This window comes from Phanerochaete carnosa, assembly GCF_000300595.1.
Source record: "Phanerochaete carnosa HHB-10118-sp unplaced genomic scaffold PHACAscaffold_5, whole genome shotgun sequence".
NCBI classification, from domain to species: domain Eukaryota; kingdom Fungi; phylum Basidiomycota; class Agaricomycetes; order Polyporales; family Phanerochaetaceae; genus Phanerochaete; species Phanerochaete carnosa.
In genome coordinates, this window is record NW_006767632.1 from 1,723,335 (window position 1) to 1,742,542 (window position 19,208).

The window sequence follows — 19,208 nt, forward strand, 5'->3', positions numbered from 1 at the left end:
CTTTGGTATCTTGATCTTCAGTGACATTTGTGCAATAATTTCGGAATATCAGTACGCGAGGTCAACGCAGGAGTGCACGTGTCGGTGGGGACAATGAGCGCGACAATCAAAGCTCGGTAGCGCGTAAGCGCGACTTGATGCGGCGCGCTTCCATATCCAGCCAGCTCTCACGTGATGGCCTGCTGGCACTCGAGATCTCGAAATTTTGGACGGGAACTCTCGTAACGCATCCTCTGCGTCACCGCCCACACGACCTCCCGTTCCCAGCTTCCAGCCTCTGCGCACCAATCATGAGCTGCAGATCAGCACTGAACGTCTTCCGCTCCTGCTCTTCCTCGTTCGGGACACGCGCTGCTGCACGTCCATCGTGTAACGCCGGCCGCCGTAGGATCGCGGGCGCACGCTCTTACTCAGCACAGTCAGAGGCGCAAGCAGACCAGCGGCCTGCGGAGGGGAGCAAAGAGGGCGGGGGCTCAGCGGAGGGCTCTAATGGTGAGAAGGAATGCCTGGAGAAGCTAAAAAAGAAGGAGGAGGAGGTACAAGACCTCGTGGTATGTTTGCCCGCGTCCGCTCAGCTTGGATAGGTCTAATATATTCGTCATAGGGCCGGCTACGATACCTGCAAGCCGACTTTCTGAACATGCAGCGTAATGCTGCGCGCGAAAAGGAGCAGCAGCGCGACTTTGCGATCACGAAGTTCGCCGGCGACCTCCTCGAGACCGTTGACGTCCTCGCCATGGCACTGAAGTCCGTCCCGCCAGACGCCATCAAGCCGCCGGCATCCGACGCTCCATCGTCGTCAACAGAGAAGACGGCGGAGCTGCATCTACACGACCTACATCACGGTGTCGAGATAACACATAGACTTCTCCTTCAAACACTCTTCAAATACCAGGTCAAACCCTTCGACCCAACAGGCGAGCAGTTCGACCCAAATCGTCATGAGGCACTCTACCAAGCACCAATCCCTGACAAAGAGCCAGGGACGGTGCTTGAGTGCCAAAAAATCGGTTACATGATCAAGGATCGTGTACTGCGCGCTGCGCAAGTTGGTGTCGTCCAGGATGCCTCATCATAGTCTTGGCAGACGACTCATAGAGGAGGAGGGAGGCAGTGTAGGGTTGGCAGTGGATAGACCATACTCTATTATCTTATAGCTAATTCAACGAATCTCTACTCCGAAATTCTCCACCAGCCGTGCTTTGACGCCTTTATGTATAACGTTCGCCTCTTCATTGGACAAGGACCGGTCCATAGACCTGTAGTTGATTCGGTAGCACTGGCTCGCGCGGTTTGTTTTCGGGTGGGTGAACGCGTCAATCTAGAATGTGAGGGTTGCGTTGGTCAGGTCATGGATTGACGCGATCGGAAACACCTCGCTCACTAGTTGCACGTTCTCCACCAAATCCCCGGCGGCTTCGCGCACGATATCACAGAGGTCGTTCTGGTGTAGACCGCTCTGCGGTAGCCAGAAGCTCAAGTCCTTGTAACACCCCGGGTACTTAGAGTATGGCTTGAAGGTGCTGATCCTTCCTGGCGCGAACTGAGACAGGAAGCGTGAATCTTGTGACCAGAAGAGGCGGATATCTGGGATGGAGTACAAAATCATGGCAATGCGCTCCAGACCCAGTCCGAAGGCCCATCCAATGCTGTTGGGTACATCTGTGGGAGGTATATGTAACTGTGTTACGAACTAGCACGAAAGACGCACTTGCTCGGTCAAGCGTGGATTGCAGGACGACACCGGAGCCCAGAATCTCAAGCCATTTGCCGTTGAAGAAAACCTCGACCTCGAAACTAGGGCTCGTGAAGGGGAAGTAGGCCTCTATCCAACGAACCCTCAGAGGCTCGTCTTTCCGGCCGCCAAAGAGTGCCAAGATGAGACTATTCAAAGACAGCTTCAAGTTATGGGCGACAAGCTCTGCATGACGGGGATCGTAAGCCGGCTGGACTGGATTAGACGCACTGATATGGGGAACGTCCTCGATGATTATATTCGTGCTCTTGAGATACTCTACAAGAGACACGTTCTCCTCTGCCAGCTCCTTCATGCTGTTCGCGTCAGCATGGAAGATACGTGCGCCCTCCATCTGGTGGAAGACGGGGTAGTGGGATGCATCAATCTCGTCGCGTCGGTAGACGTCCGCCGTGAGTAGCCACTTGCGCTCGCCTTTAGCAAATGTTTCAACCTCATGTGCGGAGGTGTGTGTACGGAGCATAAAGTCCCGGTTGACGTAGTAGCTATCTGTGACGGAGCGGCCAGGATGATCTGCTGGAAAGGAGAGGTCATCGAAGTTTTTTGCGGGCGTCACAATGGGCGAAACATCGGACAGGTGGGTGAACAAAGGGAAATGGCGTTCGATGAGCGAGCGGAGGTTCCCGATGGGATGAGACTCATTCAAGTGCAGTCTGCGCTCGAGCTTGTCTATAATCGCAGAGGTGATGTTGGTTGTGGTATCGGTTGGGTACGCTTGGCCGAGTATTCTTACGTGGCTATCCGAGGACGCAGATGAGGAGAACCTTGGTGTGTGCGCGCCCACACAGAGGGCTCGGAGCGATGTGTGACGAATACCCGTTGAATATCGGAGGAGCGTGGTGATAGCAAGCATTGTCTAAGCCCGTGCACTCTCAGACTTGAGGCTGCATGGGCATGGGCTGTAGCCTGTGAGATGGCTCTAGCGAAACCAAAGGAGCGGAGCGCGGGCATGACAGCGATGTGCCGGAATTTGAAAATAGCAGCCGACTCGTCACGAGGAACACGAGTAGTCACGCTACGTCAATAAGCTTAACCGCGAACATGTCTCGCACAAAAATCCGGCCGAGGTTCATCGTCTTGATTCGACTCAGTCCTTAAAGACGCGACGGACGATGTTGACCATCGTTTAAGTTCCGCTCTCTCTCGACAAAACCTCGTATATCCTGGATCCGTCGTAAGATCTCCATAAAGAGCTGAAGACGTGCTCGATAGACGGGAAGGACGGAAAATTACCCTCCGCTATCGCCAAAAGGCGCACAAGATCAAAATGATACGCCTCGCGCAATCGCTCTGGGTCTCACCAGCACCCCTCATTCGCTTTTCATCTCATTCTTTCACCACCTCGTCCAAAGTCATGGCCAGCGCAAAATTGATCGATGGTACTGCTCTTGCACAGTACGTCCAGTTTCATGTCCTTTTGTGCCAAGCGGCGCTAACGAGTCATATGCGACCATCAGGCAAGTTCGCTCTGAAGTCGCCGAGCGCATCCAGAGCTTGAAGGCAAAGAGTCCCCGCTTTCAACCTCAGCTGGCCATTGTTCAGGTCGGCACACGCCCTGACTCTAGCGTGTACGTGCGCATGAAGGCCAAAGCCGCTGAGGAGGTCGGCATCAAATTCCAGCACGTTACTCTCCATGAGGAGGCAGCCGTAGAGGAGGTTGTCAAGGTGGTTCAAAAACTCAACGCTGATCCTGGGGTCAGTGGCATTTTGGTTCAACTTCCCCTCGGTTCGCACGTCGGCTCAGACGGCGAGCGTGTTGTCACCGAAGCGGTCAGTCCTGAGAAGGATGTCGACGGGTACGCACACTTCACGCCTGGTCTATCTCAATTCTGATCTACGGTTATTCAGTTTTAGCGCACACAACATTGGTCACTTGACTTCTCGTGCCTCGGTTCCTCTCTTCACGCCGTGTACTCCCGCGGGCGTCATCAAGCTTCTGGACCACGCCGGTGTCCAGATTGCCGGTGCCAATACAGTGGTCCTCGGCCGTAGCGATATCGTTGGAAACCCCGCTACTGCTTTGCTTAAGAGTCGCCACGCTACCGTTACCCAATGTCACAGTCATACCCAGAATTTGCCGGAAATTGTACGCAACCATATACGTCAACTGTGCTGTGTTACTGACTAGACTCCGTGACCTAAGATCAAGCGAGCAGATATCGTCGTTTCGGCTATTGGAAAGGCTCACTTCGTTCAAGGCTCTTGGTTGAAGCCCGGTGCGGTCGTCATTGATGTTGGCACAAACTATATCCCTGGTTAGTCCCAGCCCATGCAGCCATCGAAGTGACTAATGAGCCGTCTGACAGATCAGACCAAGAAGTCTGGTCAACGCATGGTCGGTGATGTTGATTTCGAATCCGCTAAGGAGGTCGTGTCATTCATCACACCCGTACCTGGAGGTGTCGGTCCCATGACCGTCGCTATGCTCATGGTCAACACTCTCAAGGCTGCCGAGAGGCAATGGGAGGAGATCCGCTCCCGCAAGATCAAGCCTCTTAAGCTCGACATTGAGGAGAAGGTTCCTAGCGACATCGAAGTTGCCATGGCTCAGACCCCCAAGCCTATCACGCAGCTTGCTCATGAAATTGGTGTCCTCCCGAACGAGCTCGAGAGCTACGGCCCTCACAAGGCCAAAGTGGACCTTAATGTCCTAGAGCGTCTCAAGCACCGTAAGGATGGCAAGTACATCCTGATTTCTGGGTGAGTGAATCATGCACATGGTACTGACAACGAGCTAATATTTATGTAGTATCACTCCGACTCCCCTCGGCGAGGGCAAGTCGACCACCACTATCGGTCTTGCCCAGGCGCTAGGCGCCCACATGGGCCGTCTCACCTTTGCCAACGTTCGTCAGCCCAGTCAAGGACCAACCTTCGGAATAAAAGGAGGAGCTGCGGGAGGAGGATATAGCCAGGTTATTCCCATGGACGAGTTCAACCTTCACCTGACTGGCGACATCCACGCGGTAACTGCGGCTAATAACCTCGTTGCTGCCGCTCTCGATGCCCGTATGTTCCACGAGGGTACCCAGTCCGACAAGGCTCTGTACAGCCGTCTTGTTCCCACTAAGAAGGGAAAGCGCGAGTTCGCTCCTCTCATGTTCAAGCGTCTGAAGAAGCTTGGTATCGACAAGACAGACCCTAACGAGCTGACTCTCGATGAGATCAATCGTTTTGCCCGCCTCGACGTCGACCCCGAGACCATCACATGGAACCGTGTCATTGACACCAACGACCGTTTCCTTCGTCAAATTACTGTCGGTCAGGCACCCACTGAGAAAGGCTTCGAGCGTGTGACTGGCTTTGACATCGCCGTCGCCTCCGAATGTATGGCTGTCTTGGCTCTGACTACGGACCTGCAAGACATGCGCGAGAGACTCGGTGCTATGGTCGTTGCGACCAGCAAGCGCGGCGAGCCTATCACTTGTGACGACCTTGGTGTCGGCGGTGCTCTCGCCGTCCTCATGAAGGATGCCATCAAGCCTAACCTGATGCAGACTCTCGAGGGAACGCCCGTTTTTGTCCACGCCGGCCCCTTCGCGAACATCGCGCACGGCAACTCATCCATCCTCGCTGACAAGGTCGCGCTCAAGCTCGCAGGAACCGAGGACGGCGATGAATCCGAACGTATTGGCTATGTCCTCACAGAGGGAGGCTTCGGCGCCGACATGGGCATGGAGAAGTTCTGCAACATCAAGTGCCGTGTCAGCAACTTGAAGCCGGATGCTGTCGTAATTGTCGCCACAACCCGCGCGCTCAAGATGCACGGTGGCGGCCCGGAGGTTACTCCTGGCAAGCCCCTGCACGATACGTATACCAAGGAGGACCTCGTTACTCTCGAGGAGGGCTGCAAAAACTTGAACAAGCATATCGAGAACTCGCGCAAGTTCGGCCTTAAGGTCATCGTTGCTATCAATCAGTTCGCGTACGTAATATTATATTGCGAGGCGGAGCATGTTCTGACTTCGGCTTTTAGCACTGACACTCCTGCTGAGCTAGAACTTGTGCGCCAAAAGTCGCTCGCTGGTGGTGCCGATGCCGCAGTTGTCAGCAACCACTGGGCTAAGGGCGGTGCCGGCGCTGTCGCTCTCGCGCAGGCGGTTATTCAGACCTGCGAGGGCTCGTCCAGTTTTAAGTTCCTGTACGATCTTAACCTGCCAATCGAGAAGAAGATCGAGATCATCTGCAAGGAGATCTACGGCGCCGACGGTATCGAGCTCAGCGAGCAAGCACAGAAGCAAGTCGAGACCTACACTCAGCAGGGCTTCGATGGGCTTCCAAGTAAGTCTCATTGCTTTAGCTCCGGGGATAAGTCGACTGATGTGCTTCTTAGTCTGCATGGCCAAGACCCAGTACTCCTTCTCGCACGACCCGAAGCTCAAGAATGTTGCTACAGGCTTCACTGTACCCATTCGCTCTGTGCGCCTCTCTGCAGGCGCAGGTTTCCTCTACCCCATCCTCGGTGACATGCAGACCATGCCCGGTCTCGGTACACGCCCCGGTTTCTGGGAGGTCGACCTCGACCCTACGGGCAGGGTCATTGGTCTCTTCTAGGCGGCCGCAACTCAGACTCCTCGTGCATCATGCTAGACTCCATCTTCACCAGATGGACTCTAGAACCAGCACGCCGTTCAACATGGCAATAGCGCTCGCCCTATCCACGTTCAGGGCGCGCTGAAGTACCTTTCAACCAGGGAAACCGCTGTTGGGACGTTCAACCGAAATGAGATCCCAAGGGAGGCGAAGTGTAGACCTGATTCGCCCTGCGTAGGGGGTGAATCCCACGTTACACTGTAATGTGCTGAGAATCATCATATCTCAAACGAAAGCCATGTGTGCCATATTACACATCCGAGGCAATGACATAGAGTATAGAATAATACATGGGTGTGATATTACTTACACCCCGGCTGTCTTGGCAGCCTTGCTGCGACCCCATTTCACACCAATGTTTTGACTATCCATCTCCAGTCCGCTCGACCAAGCTGCTGCTGCTAATTCTGCAGATTCACGATCCTTGAAGTTCACGAATGCGCACCTAGATAACGCATGAGTAAGGTACAGATAAGAGTGGATGCATGCACATACCTCGACTTCGCGACGTGTACTACAGACTTGATCTGTGTTTGCGGCACATTTGGCAGTGTCTGTGCAACCTTCGTACGAATGGTCTCCTCGGTCGCAGAAGCAGGCAGGGTGGTAAGAAACATGGATGTCTGGCCGTCGTTAGTCAGACTCGGGTACTGACTAATTCGGGTGATTACTCACAATAGACTTGTCTTCTGGTAGTGCCAGACCCATGCTGGTGGCATGCTGGTTCAGGATCTTGCGTGCTACAGGATCATTTTCGCCATGATATCTGTCCTGAATATTTTGTTTTGAAAGCTCGTTCTGCACAGGCATTTCGTGACTAGTATTGGCGACATCAACAACACTGTAGTCAAAAGATGGCAAAATGCCTGACGCACCGATACGGGCATTCACTCCCTCGATTGCAGTCTCCCTTTACGTAGAACGAGCAGATGTGTGGTCGGTTCCGCTTGTAATACGGGTCCGTCCTCGCTAGCTGCTTGAGCATCTCCTTCCCTGCCGATGACGCTCTTGTGCCCCCGAGAAGTGACTTATCGCCGTCAAGCTGATTCCATTCGTCAGTGAGGGTAAAACTGGAGTGTCTGGATTGAGCATACCTTGGCCTCCATGTTCTGTGCATAGTATTCACGATTAACCTCGCTTGTCGGGGCCTCGTTCTGGATCGCCAGCGCGGTGTCCCGCACCTGTGTCGGCAGGCCGAACTCAAGGTCTAGCAGGCAAGTCTGGCAAACATTCTTAACCTTGGCACATGTTTGGCAAATGACGGTCGTCTTGTAGCGCATACCAGTGCCGGGGTTCCAGCGGAAGACGGTGAACGGCCGTGCGCATGTGCCGCAGGAGCGTCCGAATTCTTGCTTAGACTAACGATGTAGTTAGAAACTCTGCCCATTGCCTACTGTGCAGCGTAAGACTCACCATACGCACGAATGCACCGTCCCCCAAGCCTAATGAACAGACCAAGGGTATAAGATTATATTCCGCATTTCATAGGACGAGCTGGCATACAAGTTTCACATAGAATCGGAAATTCGCTCTGCTCCCAACCAGCCTTGTTGATGTCTAACTTTGGCGGCATGATGAATGTCCGTACGAGTTCAAGCAGGTGCGGCGATGATGATGTTGTAAGCTGAGCTGCAACGCGCTGTTCCAATATATGGAGGGCAGGATATAAGTCACATGCTGTATTGTAGTAAGCAAAGGGCTACCAAATCGGTTACTTCAAAGGCTTATCTCATTCCAGCCCGATTCTTACATATTCTACTTAGTTAGCCGCCCTTACGGCACACGCCGCGGCAGGTCCCTTCGGATCCTGCGCATGCATTCGGTACAATTATCCCCTTCCCGACGGTACTATCCTCCTAAGAGTCCTTGTCTTGGCCAGACGTGTTGAGTACGTTCATGGCCTCTCTTTTCTCAGCTTTATATCTCCAGCTCGACGACGGTTACGCAGAGTGATCGGTTTTGCATGAGGCCTAGCCGCCTACCTGAACATTAAAGCAAACCTACCGCGCCAAAAATTCGCCTTCTTCAATTGGTTAGTCAGATTAGACCGAGTGGATCACTCCTGCCTTGGTTTAGAGAGAAAAGCGAAATAGACATGCTATTATAATGCACAGTCAATCACATCCGTCCGATGGTTGTCAAAGTTGTAGTGCAGTCAATACAATTATTGTAGCAATGTACAAATGTCCGAGTCCATAGTATGTGCCACACTGAAGACGGGATGTCTCAATATTCAAATTTACTTTTCAGTCTGGCTTAAACAGCCTTGGCTCCTGTCGTTGGGTTCGTGGTCACCGCCGGCCGCTCTAGTGCATATCTCGACCGTTCGCGCAGCGCAGGACCGAACTTGAAGAGCACGAGCGGAATAGGCATCATGACGAGGGCGAGGAAGCCGAGGAGGCTCGACGCCCAGCGGGGGTCAAGGGTGTCATACATCTGCGCCGCGAAGAGCGGGAAACCCGCGCCGAAGAATGAGCGAACGACAGTATTAGCTGCGAGCGCGGAGGCTGCGAAGAAAAGATAGCTGTCGATGATGTAGCTGTAGAGCGCGAGGAAGATCCAGACGATGCTGAAGCCGAGCAGCCCGCCCGCGAGCATTGGTGCCCAGAAGGACACGTGTGGGTACGACGTCCAGCCGAACCAGAAGAAGGACACCGCGAAGAGCGGTCCAGCCCACATCGCCTGCTCCAGGCGGTACTCGGGCGGGACGGGGTTTGGGGCGTGCTGCTGCATGAGTCGCTCGTAGCGCGGGTTCCACAGCAACAAGTAGCCGATAACGCCTAAGGAGCACCCGACGAAGATGGGGAGGTACATGAGCCCTGTAATACCCGCGTTCATATGATGTCCGATGGTGAAGACGATCGGGTAAGCCTCAAAGAGGAGGTAGATAACTCCGTAGACGAACTACAATTGAATGAGTGAGCGTCAGCCTCAACAGATGCGTAAGAAGTGCACGTACACTCATGTAGAACGTGAGAGCAACAAGCATGGGCTCTCTGTACAACAGTGCAAAAGGCGTGCCAACGACTTTCTGTACCGATAACTTCAGGGATGTACTCTTCTTGTTCAGTGGAGCCCAGTAGCGGTCGTCACCGGTATTCTTGCGTAGTTTCTTTGCCTTTCGCGCCAGCAGGATAGGACTGCAAAGGCATCTTCAGATCCAGTCACCTCATGATAATGAAAGGTGGCTTGCCTGTATGTCTCTGGTATGGTAATTATAATGAGCACGGCACATGCACCGGCAAAGATGGTGGTGACCCAGTAAACCCATCTCCAAGAGGTCCCTGACACTGCAATGAAGCCGCTGATTGTAGGTGCTACCGACGGCCCAGCAAATGGGGTCAGGGTGTAGACAGAGAAGGCCTTCCCCCGAGTCTTCGCGTCCCAAATGTCAGACGTCAGCGCGCCGGTGATGACGAGACCAGATGCTGCAAAGGTGCCGCTGAGGAAGCGGAAGATGAGAATGCTGGCCGTATTTGGTGAGAGCGCACAGCCCACGGAAAATCCGGTGTACGCGATGAAAGTAAGCACGAGCGGGCCCTTGCGTCCGAACTGCTCGGATAGCGGTCCCCAGAGCAGCGGGCCCACGGAGTAGCCCGCGACGAACAGCGCAATCGTAAGAGTCGCGACCTCGCGACCGAAGCCGAACTGCGTCATCATCTGAGGGACAACGCCTGCAGGTATAGAGCTTGCAAACGTTCTATAGCCAAACGTCAGTAAGGACTGATGAGACCATAGTGCCAGTGCATTGACTCACACATTGAAGGCCAAGAGACCAGCCACGGATGTGATGTACCACCTTTTCGCTCGGGACCAGTTCAAGGGACTATCGGGGTCCTCAGGTGCAAACCTGACCTCAAACTGTGAGAGGTCCTCTTTCTCTGCCTTTCGGATACTCTGGCGACCCAAGAGTGTGGTATCATCGCTACTACTGTCGCTGAGCATCGATGAGACGGGGTAATATTTGGAGAAAACGTGTCACTCACGCTGCTTTCAGCGACTCTGTGGGTGCTTGGGTCTGCCACTGCCTCGTCCGTGTTGTGGAGCTCATGCTGAACCTGACGGGCGGGTATTCGCAAGGTTATCAGCCTATCGTCAGGACGCAGCTTTTATATTCTGCGGAGAATACCGCATGACCGATGAATATTTGAATCGCGAACAGCCCGAGGCTTATTACATTTACTGGGGGACACGCTAATCCGAGGGATATCCTCGTCCCGTTCCCGGTTATACGGACAGGTCTGACAGATGGGGGCAAAATCGCGCTGACATAAACACGGTGACTATACGACTGTGCGACGGCAACGGATGGACGATAGGGCGCCATCGCTCCTGATTGGACAGTTCTTCAGCGCATGTACTGCATCGGCGAGATGACAGCCCTTAAGAATGGCGTATCGACTCGGTCCTGTGAATGCCCGACTCAGTGCTCTTGCAGCATGGCCGACCCCTAGTTTCTCAGCTTCGGGCATACGAAGTCAACACTATCGACATATCAGCAGCTACTTGCCTTCAACGCGAAGTGGCCAGGGACCTATGGGTTGCGAGCGAATAAATGGATTATTGACGAATGGCGACCATCGTGATGTCGATTTTAGCAGCAATTTTCTCTAAGTAAGTCTCCACTGTCCGGCACCTGGCGAAGAGCTGCGTAAAAAAACAGGCGCATGCACCACGTCGAGGTTACCAATCCACGGGTCGGAATGGGCCGAGCGAGTTTCAACCAATATACTATCTTGGAAAACTTAAAATCCACAGGGTTGGGCCCAGAAGCTCACTATTCCTCGTCAGAGTAAGAATGTGGTCTCATGAAAGTGTGATTTACAGATCCTAAACATAGTTGCGACTGGCACTGGTACTGGAAGCGGAGAGTAGACTAGTAAGCTGCCTGAGCGTGCTTTCCGCGTTTTCCGATTGCTAGTTGCCCTTACCAATGACTAAGATTTCTGCAAATGCTTGCAAACAATGTGCAGCTGCTTGCGGAACAATGAACTACAAAAACACGCTTTTCTGGAGAATAAGCAGGGCAACAGCTCAAACTTGTGATTAAGTACTTAGTACTGTAGGAAAAGAAAGGAGTCGCGTGATTGCCTTCTGTCGATACTACCATAAAGAGGCTATCTGTGTCATACTTAGCAAAAATACGATTGATCATACTTGCACCTCTGCGGTTATTTCGCAGCGCTAACTCTGAAAGCGTGTAGGCGCTTTCCCGGAAATACCAAACGCCACAATGACGGCGCTAGTCAATATCGCGAGATCTAAAATCACATGCCAATGACTCAGGCGGTGGACACGGTTTACGAATGGCAATAATTTGATACTTTTCATTAGTGGGGCCTGATTTGACTTACAATGACTGCGAGAAGTAAAGTAAGGTCCTCTATGAGTAGTGGATCCGGAGAGACAGGCTGAAGGGCAGGGTCGTTGCTGTTACAGTGATTTCTCCGCCGTCCGCTACCAGCTCTGATACCGGCTTCTCTAGGTTGGGTCTAGTAGCTTCCTCCAGCTGCGGTGGAGCCTGGAAATAGAGATGTTTAGGCCCGCTCGACAAGGAAGGCTTCTTGATTTGACTAGATCACCATTAGTTGACGAGTCGCACTTAGGAATTCAAGGGATGCTCACATGTCCTGGCGTTCAATGAGTGTTTCGATGAGCTTGTCGACAGTGAGGTCCTTGCTGATAGTTATGTCGACAGCCTCGCCACCACAAACTGGACATTCTGGGCGTTTCTCGTGCTCGAAGGTGAAGGAATACACACTATCCGTGCCAATGAGCATGAAGTAGTTGTTAAGGTATGCCGCAGAGCTGGTGGCAATCTTGAATGCCTCGTTGCAGCATGATGCTACAACAGTATAAGTTGCACGATATATGGCAACGCTGAGCTCATTCTTACCAGCAATAATGGCATTGGTTGAGGCGATGGCAGGAATAATGTTCTTTACGACACCTTGTGTGAGCGAGTATGTTACACCCTCGATGTTGAACTCTTTGCCACGAGCGAGAGCCGTCTTGTACAGCCATCCGATATGTTCAGGATCGTCCGTGTCCATCTTCTTGTCTGTGCGAGTACACGTGAGATGCGCTTCCCGACATGGAAAGTATACATTACCTCCATGGACGCGCGGCCATTCTAAGACCGATGCCCACTCTATGCAGTGCTCCGGAAGACGTGGGGTGTTGGCTATGGTACAAATGGGAAATGCAGTAGGCTTATTCAGCATGTCTAGCGAACATTCGTAGCATGACGAGATCGTAGGAAGAATGACACGGGCTTGACCCTTGAAGCCTTAACAAGGTGTTAATCCGAAGCTACCTAGAAATTGGAAAAGAGATACCTTCTGTTCCGCCGTCAATCAGAGGCTTCAAGCTCTCTGGGTTCTCCGGGTCCACCATGTTCACGAGAGTCGCGTTGATCCATCGGCGAGCTTCTACGGAATCGAGTCCGCAGATGACGAGCTTGAATTGCATATAGTAGTCTTCATCTTTGTCTTGGATCTTCCCGTAATAACTATGCTATCTGTAGGTATACCCACATTACCGTGTAATTAGAACTCACGGTGTAACCTTCACGCCAGGTACCCGAGCCATGATGAATTCAGCAGCGACAGTCGCCTTCGGCTTGCCGACATTCTTGGGTCTGTTTACGACAGCTGCAATAGATTGTAAACAGACAAAGCGTTGGATCTCACCTGAACAGGAACTGCCGATTCAAGTTACTTATGTCTATTGTGTCCATGTCAATGACGTGAATATCTTTGAACCCGGACAGGGCTAGATTGGCAAGGATCTCGCATCCGAGACCCCCGGCACCAATGACAAGAATCTTGCACTTATCCCTCAGAAAGTCCTTGACCTGTATACCGCTAAGCACGGGAAGACGTTATACGAGACAACGCACGGACCTCATCTCCCGCCTGGAACGATGGATCTGTCCGCGGTCCAGGTCTGTCCAAGACCTGGTCTACGTGGTGGTACCGTCCTGGCCAGTCAGCGGCTACAGCCGCTCCGTTCATCACGATTGTTGTGGCCATAGCCAGGAGAGCTGGGCGTTACGAGATCGGTCAGGATCCTAGGATGAGAGGCGTGAGCGAGCTGAATCGGTAACACGCGACTCGAGAAGCGCCCGGTAAGCAATTTAATAGGCGCTCTTAATCGAGACGCCGAAGAGTTTCTCGAGGTTGACTGAGGATCTGTATAACTTTCACCTTCTGTTGCCAGACTTGTATAGGCAGGATGTCTCAACTCGTGACGGTAATTCACTTCAGTGGTCACCAGTACCTCCGACACCGCTTGGTCCTTTCCATCCTGAGCGGAAAGCCTGTCAAGATTGACAAAATCCGTCCGGACGACAAGAATCCTGGCCTTCGAGGTGGGGATTTGTTGCACTCAAGTTGTTTTATCTTTCTGACTAGACCAGACTATGAGGTTAGCCTTCTGCGGCTATTGGAGCGCGTCACAAATGGGACAGTCATTGAAATTTCGGTCACCGGTGCGTCGCTCTTCCCACTTCCTGGGGACACTGCACCTACAAATGTGTTCAGGTACCGCCATCTTGGTGAAGCCAGGGATTATCGCTGGAGGGACTGTTGTTCACGACTGTCCTCTTTCGCGCTCTATTGGCTACTTCCTCGAGCCAGCTGTGATGCTTGCTCCGTTCTCCAAAAAGCCTTTGCAGTTGACACTGCGAGGGATAACTTCCGACGACCGTGACCTATCTGTATGCACACTCCATTCTTTTCGACAATCTGACTGACATGCTCTGCAGGCAGACCTCATCCGAACAGTTACCCTTCCACATCTTCAGTTGTTTGGTATTTCCGAAGGCTTAGAACTGCGCGTACGTGGTTAATCTCGCCAAAGACCGAACGGCACGCTTACATATTCTTACAGATTAAGAAGCGTGGCGCACCACCTTTGGGTGGAGGTGAAGTGCAATTTCTTTGTCCCATTGTGAAGCAAGTCAAGACCATGAACTTCGTCGACCGAGGGAGGGTCAAGCGCATACGAGGCATCGCGTATGTATTATTTTGCCCGCTGCTTCTTGCTTTCTGAACAGTCTTTTTGCAGTCATGCCGTTCGTGTCAGCCCACAGTTCTCTAATCGAATGATTGAGGCTGCGCGGTCTGTCCTCAATCGCTATATTCCAGACATTTATTTGTACTCGGACGTTTACAAGGGTGAAGACAGCGGCAAGTGAGGCATGCTGTCTTCTCTTTCCCCGCAACAGCATCTGATCACGCTTCAGATCTCCCGGTTATGCATTGAGCTTGCTGGCTGAGTCAACGACGGGCGTAATACGCTCCGCGGAAGCCGTCTCGGTCCCTGGTGGTACCCCAGAAGATGTCGCCTTGACGGCGTCACGAGCTTTGTTGTCAGAAATTCGCAGAGGCGGTTGCGTCGACAAGCAACACCAGACCCTTGTGCTACTCATGATGGTACTAGGCAGTGAAGATGTCGGTCGATGCAAAATGGGTGAGCCGACGCCTCGAACGTAAGTCAGACGATCACACCCTTTCTTCAGCCGCTCATGCTGTTCTTTCCAGCATTCAGTTTCTGCGCGATGTTCACCAAGCGTTCAGCACGTCATTCAAAATCGTACCCGCGGACAAGTCAGAACAGGGGTCCTCGGAACTACTATTCTCTTGTTATGGCACTGGTTATGTCAACGCGAACAGGACTGTCGCTTAGACGCCATCTAGTCCAACGTCTACCTATGGTATATGCAAAGTTAGGTACATATCCAGCAGTTACTTGTAGATGATCGCGACTTGGCCGAACTCTGCCTCATCTCCACTGCCACCAACTATCCTCAGCCATTGTTCCAACACCGGCAACCCGACTTCGAACCGCGTACACAGCTCGTCCGTGTGGTGCTCCCCATCCAGCAATGCGACTAAGTCTGGCGGATATGGTGGTCCCGGGGCCTGCAGCGGAGCCAGCAGTGCGGACGGAGATCTTGAGAGGCGCGGGCGGGAGATCGTCGCAACGGAGAGCCCGCCGCTGGAGTGTTCGCTGTCGACCAGATCTGCGCCGGTGACGATGTCCGGTGACATTTTAATCAGTGCGCGGGGGGAAGGCGGTGTGATCTGTTGGCCTGTATGTCGCCGGAAATAGTCAGCCGTGATCGTCGCGATACTGTCTGAGCGCTGCCCGCGCGTGCGGCGAATAGGTAATGTCTGTCTCTGGGCCTCGCGATCTCGGAGTTGTTCGAGAGAGGTCTCTGCTAGGCTCAATCGTTTAGCGGGCTGTGGTTCGCTTGCGTTGCTTGTGACGAGTTCTGCGCCTGCGGACACCATCGTTGGTAGAGGCTCTTGTAGACGTGGCCCGCCTTTGACAGTTTGTCCCGCCCTCGTCCTGGTCGGTGTACGACTCATATCCGAGGACAGACCACTTTTCTCATGCGTTGTACCTGGAGTCTCGGCATTTTTGATCAAGACTGGCCAGCGGTGGACTCTTCGCAGAAAGCCCTGGGTGTTCATGAGCATGATACAGAGACAAACGCCACCGAGGTCCGTACTTTAACCACCCCGAAGCTGGTGAACCGGCGGACGTCGATGCCTAGTTCTTGCACGCCGAACTCTTCCATCCATTCGAAGATAGTGATACCTGGTTTTAGTCGCGAGTACAGGTGCAGTAGCTTCGGCCAGTCGGGAGTATCCCGATCTACAGGATGATGAGCTTGCAAACTGGCGCAAGAGACGTAGCATGTACCTGGTTTAGTAGCATATGGTCCACACTCTTCTCTGACATGAGGCTCGTCAGCAATCCACTGTACGCTTTTCCGTAAGGTATACATGTTCGAATATTGAAAAATATCAATCATCATGATGACTTGGTAGTACCTGCAAGACAGAGGAGGTTAGAAGGATGATGTTGAGATGGAATATCCTCTCATCATACAAGAGATGAGCCATGGCTTGTCGACACAAGTCGATGTCGCAGTCCGCGAGCCGAGCAATTCGGGCGACGTGGTTTACGCCATCTATGTATTGCACAACCTATAACGTTCAGTAACATTTACCTCGCATCAGCAACTGAAATTACCTTCGCTACTGTCAAGTCCCAGTTCGGCTCGATCCTCCGAGTAATGTTGATGAGGGCCAGTGGCACTTGCCAGTCCTTGACCGGAGGTGGATTCGGATAAAAGGGAAATATCTTTAAATCGATGGAGTTGAACTCGTCGATCTGGATAGAGGTCTCTGAATATGAGTTCAAGTCTTCATAGAGCTGCTCCAAGATAGCATGTATCGCTGCAGAGCTATTTGGTCCCGATAAGAAGGCTGATTCTTCCTGGATAGAGCTAGTTGGTATGTTACAATGTCGACATGGAACAAGCCGCACCTCGCACGACGTCAGCACACGGCTCACTTTGCGAACAATAGGTTCATAGCAGCTGAGGTCAGCATTCCTTTCGAAAACGAAGCAGAGATTATAACGGAAATAATTCCGCCGATAGCGTCCTTTGAGTTCAACTGGGAATCCTATTATCCGGTGGTTCCGGGTTGCGAACTTGACCAGGCGACCACATAGTGCGCTTGGGGGTATGATATACTTCGACACGTCGTCGAAGTTGAATAGAAAGCGACCGGAGGAGGCTCCGCGCTTCTGAGGAGCTGGAAAGGGCTGCCGCTCTCCCAAACGCGACAACACAGGAGAAGAAAGCACCGACGCGGCGACCCGTGTCAGTGACTGTTCTGAGCTCAGAGGGCCTGGAGTCGACGACGTGGGCGAAGTTGTGAAGAGGCTGCCGGGCACTGAGAAGACATTGGCAAGGTTAGAGTGCTGGCCAACGATGAGGCCCTCAGGAACCTGATGTACGATCTTTGGCCCCTGGTGCTCGTCGAATACTGCGTAGAAGACCGACTCTATGCGCGGCAAGAACGAGGGACTGGATTCGGTCATCATGTTCAGCGGGTGACCACCGGCATTAGGGGACCACCTACGTCGCAGCAGGAGGCATCATCGATGCTGTGAGTGAAAGGACAATACAGGTTAATGAAAGACTCACCGCGCCGAAGACCTTAATTTGCCCTATCACCGGATGCTGGCTGGATGCACTCACGAGTATCCATATGGGTGAGAAGCGCCCTCGGCTTCCCAACAAGAGGCGCTCCGGGAAACTGATGCGCCATCAGTCGATCATGTGCCTTGGTCTTCGCGCGTTGCGCCAACTTCTCCTCCGCAGGGTCTTGGTGCCTGCTCTCTGTCCTCTCTTCCCGGTCCTGCGCAATGACCTCTGCTGCTACATTGGCATCTGGATTTCGAAAGCTCCCTCTATCGCTTGCGCAGCTGTCTCTAGTTGCCGTCTTGCAATGTGGCCAATCATTCAGGTGGTCTGTGTTTCCACTCACTCAAGGTGTTCCAGAAGTGGGCACAGATACTGCGACGCCTACTCACGAATATCGGTTCTGTCTTCAAGACCGCGTAGTGTGTCTTCGACAGACATCGGACGCTTTGTACTACCGCTCAGTCTGTCCTCCATCATCTGAACTCCTCGACGACGAGACCAGAGAAGCGCGAACTTTGTCCTGGATACGAGACTACTTCCAGCTCGATAACGATCTTCTCGAACTTTACGAAGAATGGAGCGGCCGCGATCCTGTCTTTCGAAACCTGAGACTCAGATTCAGTGGGATACGGATGCTCAGACAAGATCCTTTCGAATGTCTGCTATCGTACGTACAACAGTCTATATCATGCTCATAAAGATGTGAATACCTTTAGGTTCATATGCTCATCCAACAACAACATAAAACGCATAACTAAGATGGTCAGGTCACTATGTACAGAATATTCTCCGGCTTTACTCTCGCTCCCTCCGCCTGATGGAGCCGCGGAAGAATTTGGCATCGAAGCATACCATCCGTTCCCTCCGCCGTCCGCCCTATCTGCTCCAGAGGTAGCAGCGAACTTACGCAAACTGGGCTTTGGGTACCGCGCAAACTTCATACAAAAGACTGCCAAAATGTTGGTTGATGCCCATGGTCTATCGTCCATAGTTGGGGCCCGACCAGAACCTGCGGAAGAGTGGCTATTCAAGCTCAGAGCAATGACGACTGCAGACGCAAGAGCGGAGTTGCTTGAACTCATGGGCGTCGGTCGCAAGGTTGCGGATTGCATCCTACTCATGAGCATGGACAAGGTAACGCCGCACGTCTCTGCTTACGAGAGAATAGTGACCGAGTTATTGTAGCCCGAGGTCGTACCTGTGGATACGCATGTCCATGATATTGCCAAGAAATATTACGGCTTCTCCGGCAGTAAAGCGAAGACCAACATGACGCCGCAACTCTACGATATGATCAATACCAGGCTTACAGCTGTCTGGGGTACGCACGCAGGATGGGCGCATACAGTTGGTTCACAAACAGCTTGCTATCTGGTTGTAGCCACTAATTGACAACATAGGTGCTGTTTACATCCGATTTGAAGGCCTTCGCATCATATGGACTAGAATCGCCACTCCCGTCCGACACGCCTACTGCAGTCGCCACACCGACGCGTTCTCTCAGCGCGACGCCTACGCTGCATGTACAGTCCCTTTCCCCCACGAAGCGCAAACGGGTGAAAGCCGTTGTAGTGGAGGAGAAAATTTGTGCCTCCACAGCACTCATCGAACGTTTATGTAAGATAGAAGAAACAGCAGACGTGGAGTGCACGTTGGCAGAACGAGTAAAGCGTAGACGTAGAGGTGCCTAGTTCACGCTGCGGATCACAGTCTACGTGCTCGAGCACGTATTGGAATATCATACATACTACCGTGTCCGCCAATTGTATGGATTACGGATACGTGATTGCCGTCGGCCCATCGTGGCGCGGTCGGTACAAGCCTGATGACGCGCCTCCAGATCGTATT

General features: G+C 52.7%; 7 protein-coding genes across 7 annotated transcripts; 3 read left to right on the plus strand and 4 right to left on the minus strand.

The window, feature by feature from the left end:
- Positions 1 to 161: 161 nt before the first annotated feature.
- PHACADRAFT_143928 (uncharacterized protein) lies at positions 162 to 2,609 on the minus strand (the record flags this gene model as incomplete). The annotated part of the gene is made up of 4 exons (XM_007395767.1): positions 162 to 551; positions 605 to 1,321; positions 1,385 to 1,662; positions 1,712 to 2,609. The coding sequence occupies 3 exons, from the start codon at positions 2,607 to 2,609 to the stop codon at positions 1,163 to 1,165; spliced, it is 1,335 nt and encodes a 444-aa protein (XP_007395829.1). The 3' UTR covers positions 162 to 551; positions 605 to 1,162.
- A 491-nt stretch (positions 2,610 to 3,100) lies between these two features.
- PHACADRAFT_256172 (uncharacterized protein) lies at positions 3,101 to 7,934 on the plus strand. Its single transcript, XM_007395768.1, has 14 exons — positions 3,101 to 3,151; positions 3,214 to 3,552; positions 3,605 to 3,842; positions 3,900 to 4,011; positions 4,063 to 4,456; positions 4,506 to 5,681; positions 5,733 to 6,037; positions 6,090 to 6,794; positions 6,845 to 6,972; positions 7,025 to 7,166; positions 7,225 to 7,391; positions 7,444 to 7,707; positions 7,763 to 7,791; positions 7,853 to 7,934. The coding sequence occupies exons 1-8, from the start codon at positions 3,111 to 3,113 to the stop codon at positions 6,308 to 6,310; spliced, it is 2,826 nt and encodes a 941-aa protein (XP_007395830.1). The 5' UTR covers positions 3,101 to 3,110; the 3' UTR covers positions 6,311 to 6,794; positions 6,845 to 6,972; positions 7,025 to 7,166; positions 7,225 to 7,391; positions 7,444 to 7,707; positions 7,763 to 7,791; positions 7,853 to 7,934.
- Positions 7,935 to 8,597: 663 nt separating this feature from the next.
- Positions 8,598 to 10,294, minus strand: PHACADRAFT_173640 (uncharacterized protein; the record flags this gene model as incomplete). The annotated part of the gene is made up of 4 exons (XM_007395769.1): positions 8,598 to 9,253; positions 9,309 to 9,489; positions 9,543 to 10,049; positions 10,107 to 10,294. The coding sequence occupies 4 exons, from the start codon at positions 10,292 to 10,294 to the stop codon at positions 8,606 to 8,608; spliced, it is 1,524 nt and encodes a 507-aa protein (XP_007395831.1). The 3' UTR covers positions 8,598 to 8,605.
- Positions 10,295 to 11,677: 1,383 nt separating this feature from the next.
- PHACADRAFT_256177 (uncharacterized protein) lies at positions 11,678 to 13,417 on the minus strand. The gene is made up of 8 exons (XM_007395770.1): positions 13,255 to 13,417; positions 13,042 to 13,205; positions 12,909 to 12,989; positions 12,688 to 12,860; positions 12,462 to 12,638; positions 12,246 to 12,410; positions 11,975 to 12,194; positions 11,678 to 11,922 (listed from the first exon to the last, which is right to left on the minus strand). Exons 1-8 carry the CDS (start codon positions 13,381 to 13,383, stop codon positions 11,733 to 11,735), a joined length of 1,299 nt encoding a protein of 432 aa, XP_007395832.1. The 5' UTR covers positions 13,384 to 13,417; the 3' UTR covers positions 11,678 to 11,732.
- A 129-nt stretch (positions 13,418 to 13,546) lies between these two features.
- PHACADRAFT_143943 (uncharacterized protein) lies at positions 13,547 to 16,026 on the plus strand. Its single transcript, XM_007395771.1, has 8 exons — positions 13,547 to 13,721; positions 13,770 to 13,841; positions 13,894 to 14,069; positions 14,118 to 14,189; positions 14,243 to 14,367; positions 14,420 to 14,545; positions 14,598 to 14,843; positions 14,896 to 16,026. Exons 1-8 carry the CDS (start codon positions 13,586 to 13,588, stop codon positions 15,038 to 15,040), a joined length of 1,098 nt encoding a protein of 365 aa, XP_007395833.1. The 5' UTR covers positions 13,547 to 13,585; the 3' UTR covers positions 15,041 to 16,026.
- Positions 16,027 to 16,243: 217 nt separating this feature from the next.
- Positions 16,244 to 17,412, minus strand: PHACADRAFT_256182 (uncharacterized protein). The gene has a single exon (XM_007395772.1). It carries the CDS (start codon positions 17,255 to 17,257, stop codon positions 16,370 to 16,372), a length of 888 nt encoding a protein of 295 aa, XP_007395834.1. The 5' UTR covers positions 17,258 to 17,412; the 3' UTR covers positions 16,244 to 16,369.
- Positions 17,413 to 17,581: 169 nt separating this feature from the next.
- PHACADRAFT_96257 (uncharacterized protein) lies at positions 17,582 to 18,752 on the plus strand (the record flags this gene model as incomplete). Its single annotated transcript, XM_007395773.1, has 3 exons — positions 17,582 to 18,027; positions 18,077 to 18,494; positions 18,546 to 18,752. 3 exons carry the CDS (start codon positions 17,582 to 17,584, stop codon positions 18,750 to 18,752), a joined length of 1,071 nt encoding a protein of 356 aa, XP_007395835.1.
- Between the last annotated feature and the right edge of the window lie 456 nt (positions 18,753 to 19,208).